At 40.2% G+C, this 10325-nt stretch overlaps 1 protein-coding gene across 1 annotated transcript in view; it reads left to right on the top strand.

The window, feature by feature from the left end:
- The window catches only part of LOC102491237 (vascular non-inflammatory molecule 2), a 16562-nt gene extending 12903 nt beyond the window's left edge, over window positions 1–3659 (top strand). The window contains exon 8 of the mRNA XM_006144321.2: window positions 3338–3659. Coding sequence (XP_006144383.1) covers window positions 3338–3511 — 174 coding nt within the window. The 3' untranslated portion in view covers window positions 3512–3659. The remainder of the gene's footprint in view (window positions 1–3337) is intronic.
- Window positions 3660–10325: the final 6666 nt, after the last annotated feature.

Raw genomic sequence — 10325 nt, 5'->3', positions numbered from 1 at the left:
CCGTTAGCGAAAACCTCTCCAAAAAAAAAAAAAAAAAAAAGAAAAGAAAAGAAAAAAAGAAGTGGAGCCTTTGTGGGGCTGGCAGGTGGGGTGGTGGTTAAAGGCACTGGATTCCCACAAGGCTGACTGTGGTTTGAATCCTGAACTGGGTGACTTGCTTTCTCACTTTCCCTTTCTCTCTCTGGCTCTCTTTGGTCAAAGTAAATAATAATAATAGTAACAAATGGAAATAAATAAAGAAAGAATTCTTTAAAAAAGAGAGAGAGAGAGGTGATTAGAATTGGATATGGTTATCGAGGTGGGACCCTCTGTCTGAATAGTGGTGGGTTTATAAGGAGAGGGAATATGACCAGGGAAGAAAGGGACACAGACATGCATGCTCTGCTCTCCTGCTCTCTCACCGCGTGATGCCCTCTGCCATGGCATGCATTAGCAAGAAGACCCTCATAAGATGATGACTTGGAACTTTAATCTCCAAAACCATGAACTAAATAATCCTAGGGACCAGCAGGTGGCATGGTGGTTGAGACTGCTGGATTCCCACCTGGCTGACTGTGGTTTGAGTCCCGGATCCAGTGGGTTTAAGATCAGGTTGTGCATGTGTGCATGTGTGCATTTGTTCCCAAAACCCAAGAGGAGAATGAAAGAGAAGGGAGGAGAAGGGATTATAGTGTGGCCGCCCCCCTAACCCCCTCCAGGGGGTGATTTCTCACTTTCTGTATCTGTTTCTTTCCTCTCTATTGAACACATATGAGCCCTGTGGCAAAATCTAAAAATAAAATGAGATAAATAAGCCAATATTCTTTAAAAATTACTCAGACTTGGGTATTTCTGTTTTTAGCCCAAGGTTATGTATTTTTCCTACCTAGGGCTGGTGATCTAAAGATTGTGTAGGGTCAGGGTGTCTACTTCTCTCCAAAACAGCTAAATAAGACAGTAACCAGTTCTTTTTTCTTTTCTTTTCTTTTCTTTCTTTCTTTCTTTTTTTTTTCTTCTTTTTTGAGAGAACTCGCATAGCATGGCCCCTCTCAATATATTGCTACTATATAGAAAGGGTAGTTATAACATTGTAGATGACAGGTTGTTTTGCATCAGTCATGTTGAAGATATGTTCTTGAGAATTTCCCGTTCTGTTGACTGTTGACCTTTCGCAAATATTTACACATTATCTTAAAGGATCATGACTGCAGAAAACTCAGCCCACTTATTGTGTAGCCTCTTCCCCATCCTCCTAGTTTTATGCTAAAAGGGTGGAGTGCTACGCCCTGTGCTCACAAATGTGGAGACATCTTGCTTTATTTAGCACCTTAGATAACTCTAGTGCATTGTCAGAAGCTCTGACAGAACTTAGCCCCTGCAACTAACTAGCTAGTTACCTGACCTTGGGAAAGTAGCTAACCTCTGAAATGGCTACTTATAAGACAGATACTTTCTTACTGATTTGGTGAAGGTCAAATATGATAGCATGTGTAGGTACTTTGTTTACAGTGTAGCACAAACGTTATCTTCTATGATATTTTTTCTTCCAGTTGTAATGATCTGTTTTTCTATTTCTAATTTCTTCTCTATGCACACTGTTCTTTCTGAAGCTGATGAGTTCATTTTCTTTTATCCTTGTTCTATTGTCTGTCTATTCATGTCCTTCTATTCTCATTCAATTACTTTGTGCACCGTACTCGTTACAAAGATTCCTCTGTGGACATGGTTTTCACACTGTGTTCTCACCTTCCTCTGACTATATGACTTACCCACTGATCTCCTTAGTTCTAGCCAGTAGAGTGCTGTAAATGTTAACAGCTTGCTCTCTGAGAAAGAAAAGAAAATTTCCCGATTTGTGGCATTTGTGTTTCCATGGTATACATATTCTTGCCATGATTAATTTTTTTCTTTATTTTTTTTTACATTTTTTAAAATACATTCATTCACATTATTTAGCTTACAAGGTGATCATTTCAATATGTGAACATTTCTCCCCGATCCAGTTGATCAAAATATAACAACACTACCTCCCTGTCTCAACAATGCTGTCTTCGTATCCCTCCTCCAAATGTTTATCCCCAAGCCCCACTCCTCCACACACACCACATCTGGCATTCACACCCCTCTCTTGTGTTTGTACACCCTTTAGCCCATCAGTTTCAGTTATAGAGTGCAAAACTCGGTATATATTAAGTGCGGACATAGAGTGTCTCTCCTTCATAGCCTGGCAAGCCTTGATGAATTTTAAGAATGGCTCTGTTCAACAATTAGTTGTCAAAGTTACTGGAAATTTAGCAATGTGTACTCACAAGTCTATGCACCGCCGGCTTCAGCACATCACTGGTTCTAACCAAACTAGAGTGAGAGAGTATGTTGCTTAGAGCTGCCCTACACACTTCTGTCTTGCTGCTTGGAGTTCAGCTTTTCACAATATCATGTATTTGTCATATAGCTCCAGAAAGAGATTCCTCATGGCTTCTTCTTATATGGCAGGTTGTAGTCCAGAAAAGCAGAACATACTGGCTTTTCATTCTCAGATCTCCTAAGCACTTATCTGCTTCCTTCTTCACTATACTAATATTACTGAGTTCTCTATGTTTAGAATTTGCTTAGTTTCACTATTAATGTTTAAGCTTCTTTTTTTTTTTAAAGTTTATTTATTTATTTGTTTTTCTGTGAGAGAGGGGAAAAAGAAACAGGAACCACCAACAAGGGTCTTCATACCACAATCCACCTCCAGTCCAGATCACAGACACACTTACACACAAACACACTTGCAGTGCTCAGGGAGGTCCCAGGGTATGAACTCAGGACCTTTCCCATGTAGGTCTAGTTGCATTTCTGCTGTGTCACCAGCTGGTCCAATTAAATTTATCGCTCTCTCTTTTTCTTTTCTTTTACCTCTTGGGTCTTTCAGCATGCACACACATGTGCTTGGTGCAATTTTCAAGCTACCAGGTCTAGGACTTGAACTGCACAGTCAGCCATGTGACATCCAGCCACTAATCACCACACCACCTGCTGGCCCCCAATTAAACTTCTTGAGGGAAAAGTGGGATGTACACTTTTCTAGTTCCTGATTATCTTACATGCAATTGAACTCAATGATTTATTACTGCTACCGATTTTGACTTTCAATGAAGTTACATTCTAGAAACTCAAATCTTAGGCTCTCTTTAATTGCTATCACATTTATTACATATAAAATAGCCGTCCCATGCCAATCTTGCCTGCTCCTCCATCCCCAAAGAGGAATGACTTGATCAATCATTATGTCTAGGATGGTTTCAAAAGCATTAGTTTGTTTGAGATATTTATTTCAACAAAGCTGACCTTATTTTCCCCATCATTTCTCCAGGTGCTAACGGATGGGCGTTTGGTAAACAAGAACGGATCATCTGAGCCTATCTTAACACTGGCATTGTTTGGGAGGTGGTTCACAAAGGACGCAGTTCCCAACTCATGTGGGACCAGCAATTTAGCAATGACTTGTCTGCTAATACCAATATTCTTAATGTTCATAGCTTTGTAAAAATGTTGTAATGCAATAGGACATCCCTTTATCACATCAATTTTTGAATCATATATTTTGCTAAATGTGTCTATGGGTTACCATGTTTACGAAGATAAATGGAAGGGCTATCTCAGTAGTAGAGACCAATGATTCTTAAATATTTTATTTTTTTATCAAATATTCACATATCAATGTTCTTAAGTATGATGGTGATTTTTGCCTCCTCCCCTTTGTAACTACTTTGGCATGTTGCAATGTAGTGTAATGGAAAGAACATGGGTGTTCGGGTCAGGTAAATGAGGATTAAACCCAAGCTCCAGCCTTATCTGCTGTGATACATGCTGTACCGTGTACGTGTGCAGGAAAGGGTACAAAGTGAAGTTTTGGACCAATGTAAACAGAGATGTGCCCTTGAAGAGAACAGTAAGGATGGACATGGAGAGGTTTATGACTGAATTCTCTGCGACATAAAAGACAACTGAACTCACATGGTGTTCTGGGCTGCTGACTTGAGTACAGTTGTTTTTCTCCAGTCACGTGGTAATGTGGAAGTTTACCTCGACAGTGCAAGTTGTTCTGAGATGTGCTAGAAGAAAGGACAGCTAGACCAAGTCTCTATCAAAGGAGGTCTGGCCCAGGCCATTCATAACCCTGGACTGCCCCACCTGAAAGCAGAAAACTCATAACACAAAGACCATGGCAGTTAATGTTAACACGATTCCCAACACTGGGCAGCCTACTTTTTTCGAAATCTGTACATTTCATTTTACTTGAAATTTAAGAGTGTATTGCTACTGATCATTTAATATAGATATTCTTAAAATTAAAGAAATGGTTTTGAATTTTCAGATATGATATCTCCAAAATTATTTCAAGTTCCAAACTTTTACATTAAAAAAAAATCACAATTGGGACACATATGTTTATTTATTTATTTATTTATTTGGAGAGGTTTTTTTGCTGTAGGGTGCATGCACTTGCCAGACAGATAGAGAGAGACATAGAGACAGAAAGCGAGAAATCACCCTTCAGGGGGGATGGTCACGCCGCAATCCCTTCTCCTCCATTCTGCTCTCGGGATCTTGGGCACGCACGCACACACATCTGGCGTGAATTTTAAGCCACCGGGTCCGGGACGCGAACCACAGTCGACTACGTGGGAGTCCAGCAACATAGCCATTACACTAACTGCTGGTTCCTGACATATGTTTATTTTTATATATGGTCTGATATCTACTTACAGATTCAATATGAGTACTTTACTAAATGCACCAGGAAATTAACACTATTTTTATGGTCTAGTGGTTACTATAAAGAGAAGGGATATGGAGGGTAAGCCCATCCTATGTTTAATTTTGAGAAGAGCTTATAAGTTCCTTGTGTTCAACACTGGAATAACAGATAGTAGTTTTAAAGCTGTGGTGACTGTATATTGTCCAAATCACATAATCTTTAAAATTGTGTGTTCTTTTGTCTTTTTATAAAATATGAAACATTTCAGGCTTGCCAAGTTTCATTTGAGGAAGTTGTGTGTTGGTTGTGTTGTGTCTATTGTGACTCCTGAGCAATGAAGGCTCACTTCCAGACATTTCCACGTTGACTAGAAGTCAGCAACTGACCTTGAACCCATTGGTTTGGTAAAATATAAGCAGGGGGCCTTCTAACAGATTCCAAGGGACAGTTCTTCCTCTGATTTCAGCATCGAGTTGTCAGCTTTGTCTCAATGCAAAAAAAAAAAAACAAAAAAACAAAAAAACAAACAAACAACAACAACAAAAAACAAAAGCACTGGGTCAGCAGGTGGCATGGAGGTTAAGACGCTGGATCCCACATGGCCAACTGTGAGGTTCAAGCTCTGGACCTGGAAGCTTGAAAATCACACCAGACATGTGTACAGGCATACTCAAGATCCCAAAAGGAGAATGAAAGAGAAGGGATTCGTGCCTAGGTAAATGTGGCCATCATTCTCTCTCACATATACACACTTGCCTCTAACAAAGGATTTCCTGAAAATACATGTGGATATAAAAATGGTAACAACTGTGAGGGAGATTTCTTAAATACACAGCTAGAGACAGGAGGTACTTGGAATGGAAAGGAGATAATTTAACCATCTCTTAGAGAAATTCCAGGTCATTCGAAGGTAAGTGAAAGGAGAAAAATGTAAGGAGGTGGGTTGAATGATTTTAATTTACTTGTCTTCAAGAATCACATGACATTTTATTTTATGTAAATAGGATTGAGCATCACTGATGACAGCTTTGGTGGTGAATCACCCAGGGCTAACCAATCACAGACCAGGCCTGCTGGGCCTAGAGATCTATGCAGGGCTCTGCTTATGCCTAAAGCCAAGTCAGTTAGAACCCTCTTTAAGACTTCAGATTTAACAACTCCAAAATGACTGTCTTTCATGATCAGAGGCACACGAACATGTATATCTGGAGTCTCCAGGAGCCATATTCACTGAAAACTGAAAACAGCCTGTGTCCAAGGATGACAAAGGAGAGTGTAGCCACAGAGCTCTGGAGACATGTCAGTACCTGGACCCAACTGGAGGAAGCAAGTACTCCACTGGCCTCCCTAGTTCTGTGAGTTGAGAAGTCTCATTTATTGATTTATTTTTTGCTCAAAGTGTTTTCAGTTGGATTACCATCACCCCGACCAATGCACTTTCTGATTGTTATTATCCTTTTGTAATTCTGCATGGTGAGTTGCACAAGACCTCCCAACACCAAGACTCTGTGTGTGTGTTTTCTGGGGCTGGACAAGGTGTTCTAGATGCTTGGTACCACTCTTCTGCCAGGAGTAAGCATAATAACCTCAAAAAGGCAGAGCGGGCAGCAGTGTTTCCATGGTGGACAACGTGTACCTTTTGTCTTGTGGTGGAAACAGGAAGAGGGAGGTTCTTCTGGACCCAAACAAACAGCCTGCTTGAAGTTTAGAAATACCAAAGCCTTGTGGGGTTTCTTTATGAAATGTTCCCTTATTAAAGAACAAAAGTATATTCCAAGTTATTTTAAACATTTTCATGTTTCTGGAATAGAAATATATGAAGGATTGCATAAAAATCGGGATTCGTGCCTAGGTAAATGTGGCCATCATTCTCTCTCACATATACACACTTGCCTCTAACAAAGGATTTCCTGAAAATACATGTGGATATAAAAATGGTAACAACTGTGAGGGAGATTTCTTAAATACACAGCTAGAGACAGGAGGTACTTGGAATGGAAAGGAGATAATTTAACCATCTCTTAGAGAAATTCCAGGTCATTCGAAGGTAAGTGAAAGGAGAAAAATGTAAGGAGGTGGGTTGAATGATTTTAATTTACTTGTCTTCAAGAATCACATGACATTTTATTTTATGTAAATAGGATTGAGCATCACTGATGACAGCTTTGGTGGTGAATCACCCAGGGCTAACCAATCACAGACCAGGCCTGCTGGGCCTAGAGATCTATGCAGGGCTCTGCTTATGCCTAAAGCCAAGTCAGTTAGAACCCTCTTTAAGACTTCAGATTTAACAACTCCAAAATGACTGTCTTTCATGATCAGAGGCACACGAACATGTATATCTGGAGTCTCCAGGAGCCATATTCACTGAAAACTGAAAACAGCCTGTGTCCAAGGATGACAAAGGAGAGTGTAGCCACAGAGCTCTGGAGACATGTCAGTACCTGGACCCAACTGGAGGAAGCAAGTACTCCACTGGCCTCCCTAGTTCTGTGAGTTGAGAAGTCTCATTTATTGATTTATTTTTTGCTCAAAGTGTTTTCAGTTGGATTACCATCACCCCGACCAATGCACTTTCTGATTGTTATTATCCTTTTGTAATTCTGCATGGTGAGTTGCACAAGACCTCCCAACACCAAGACTCTGTGTGTGTGTTTTCTGGGGCTGGACAAGGTGTTCTAGATGCTTGGTACCACTCTTCTGCCAGGAGTAAGCATAATAACCTCAAAAAGGCAGAGCGGGCAGCAGTGTTTCCATGGTGGACAACGTGTACCTTTTGTCTTGTGGTGGAAACAGGAAGAGGGAGGTTCTTCTGGACCCAAACAAACAGCCTGCTTGAAGTTTAGAAATACCAAAGCCTTGTGGGGTTTCTTTATGAAATGTTCCCTTATTAAAGAACAAAAGTATATTCCAAGTTATTTTAAACATTTTCATGTTTCTGGAATAGAAATATATGAAGGATTGCATAAAAATCACCCATGTTTCCACAGCCCAGTTCATGCAATAAGACATTAAGTCAGCAGAAACCTCTATACCCTCTTCCATTTCATTTCCCCCCTCTGATATTCACCATCTAATATTTTATCTAATACATACACTTTGTTCATCAAATACCCATTTAGCCAAAGCTCTATATTAAATGGTCTTTAAATAACTAATATAGGGCCAGCTCCATGGCCTAGCAGTGCTGCTCAGGAGAAGCTGGATCCCAGAGGCAGCCCAGGTTGGAATCCTGGGCCTAGTCAGCCTGAAACATGATGGGCACATGTATGAGTGCCCAGGATCCTGCAGACAGGATCTGGCAGGTTGGAGGACTGGAAGAAGAGGAGCACAGTGTAACCAGACTCTATGGAGGATTCTCACCTCTCTCCCTCACATGCTCATGAATCCATTCTATCTTGAAAAAAAAAAAATAAATAACTAGTGTGGATTTTATTTTATTGGTTGCATTTTGCCTAACAAGATGGGTAAGACATTATTCATTGGTCTACTTCCCTATTGATAAGTATCGTGAGAATGGCCAGACCTCCTGGGAATTGTGGGTAAGTTAGAGGATATACTAACAAAGAAAATGAGGAAGCAATTCACTGTGGTACACAGTCAGACCATGCATGCTGCCATGGCCGTTCAACCAGCCATTAGTAAGAGAGCTCCATGCCCATTGTTGGACTTTCTCTGACTTGTGTGTTCTTCAACCCATGAAGGCTACCAAAGCTAGGAACTTGGGGTGCACCTCTGTGAAAACACAGGATTGGGGGCCACTTGTATCCTTGATCTTGAATATGTGCTTTGTGGTATTTACATAATTTCTCAGTAATAAACTGAACCAAGAAGCAATGTCAGCTGACTCAGAGTCAGCTGACAAATTATGTAAGTACATTTTAATAATCTTTGTCTCTGCAGTTGTCTTTGTGGTTTGGTCCAGTTCAACAGACACTTATGTTTCTACTTTTTTGATTATTTGCCTTTTATTGGGTTGTCAGAAAAGTCATGATGCATTTTTGCATAGAAAAACAGAAAAAAATACGTGATCATTTTTCTGACAATCCAATATAATCATTTTCACTATTGTTTCTTATTCTGAATAAACCTTTTTCTGAGTATCCCTGTATGTATTTCTTTGTGCATCTCAAGAAGTCAAATGACTTTTGGAATGCCTGGTATAGGCCAGGCAAGCTCCGTGCTAGTTGGGGGTAATGAATAAAACAAAAGTTCAGTTTCCTAAAACTCTCAGTCAGGAAGAAGAGACAGTGTTATCACCACCATTGTCATCATTATCACTCATTATCCGGGCTATCAAACACTGAGCATTTCAAAGATGCCTCACATTGCGTTAAGCATTTTCAAGCATCTCATGTAATACTTGTAGTAAAAACCATAGACTATGATGGAGAATATCAATACAAGGACCAGGAATGGATTGATTCCTTCTTGGAAGACAAGAAAGATGTAATAGACAAGATGGATAACTAATCAGGGCATTCTAGGTAGAGTTGGTCATGCCTGCAAAGACACAGAAGAACTGCATGCTTCTAACGGAGAGGAATATATCAGGAGGAGGAAGGATAGGACAGACAATGTAAAAAAAATGAGACTGGAGAGATAGGTTGGGGCCTATCTCGAGTGAAGCATGAGTGGAATCCAGACTGTATGCTGAAGTTAAAAAGACCCATTAGAGAGTTTTAGAGGCAAGTAGCCATAACAGAGTGAACAGGTTTTAAAAATAAATAAGTTTGATGACAGTTTGAAGGATGCAGTGAAAGAGAACGTTCCAAAGAAGGGTTGTCCATGGAGAAGACAATTGCAATCGTTGACATTCCAAAGGAAGGTTGTCCATGGAGAAGACAATTGTAATTGTTCTGTCAGGCTAGAGGAGTCAGGAGAACACCTGGGAACACACTTGACAAATAGCAAGAGAGTCAACACAACCAAAGAACATAGGGAAAAGTGGAACCAGTAGATTGCATGGTGGTTACACTGCTGGATTCCCACGTAATTGATCATGGTTCGAGATCCCAGACCTGGTGGCTTAAAATTCACACCAGGCATGTGTGCATATGTGCCCAAAATCCCAAGAGGAGAATGAGGGAAGAGGGATTGTGGTTTGTCCATCCCCCTGGGGTTTGATTTCTCTCTTTCTGTCTCTCTGTCTCTCTGGTGAGTGCATGTGCCCTATAACAAAAATCTCTCTTAAAAAACAAAAACAAAAACAACAACCAAAAAGAACATAGGGAGAAGTAGGAGTTGTTAGAAATACCAAGAGATCAAGTCAGAGTGGGCATGTAGGCATTGTAAGAACTGGATCTTTCACTCTGAGTGAAGTATGATGGCATTGAAAAGGTTTTGAGCAGAGGAGTACACAATTAGTCTTACATTTTAATAGGTTCACTTTGCTATTGTGTAAAAGTAGAAACTATACTGACTAGGTAGGAGGGTATTAAAATAACCCAGGTTAGAGACAACGACTTGGAGCAGAATTGCGGTAATGAAAGACCATCTAACTGAAAATGTAGAGTGAGAAAGAAAGAGAGAAGTCAGACTAACTCCTGGAAGTTTGGCTTGAAGAACTGAAAGATTAGATAGATCATTAACTGGGATC

The sequence above is a fragment of the Tupaia chinensis genome, unplaced genomic scaffold, assembly GCF_000334495.1.
Source record: "Tupaia chinensis unplaced genomic scaffold, TupChi_1.0 Scaffold000117_2, whole genome shotgun sequence".
NCBI lineage: Eukaryota > Metazoa > Chordata > Mammalia > Scandentia > Tupaiidae > Tupaia > Tupaia belangeri.
This window is presented reverse-complemented; position numbering and strand designations above follow the sequence as displayed.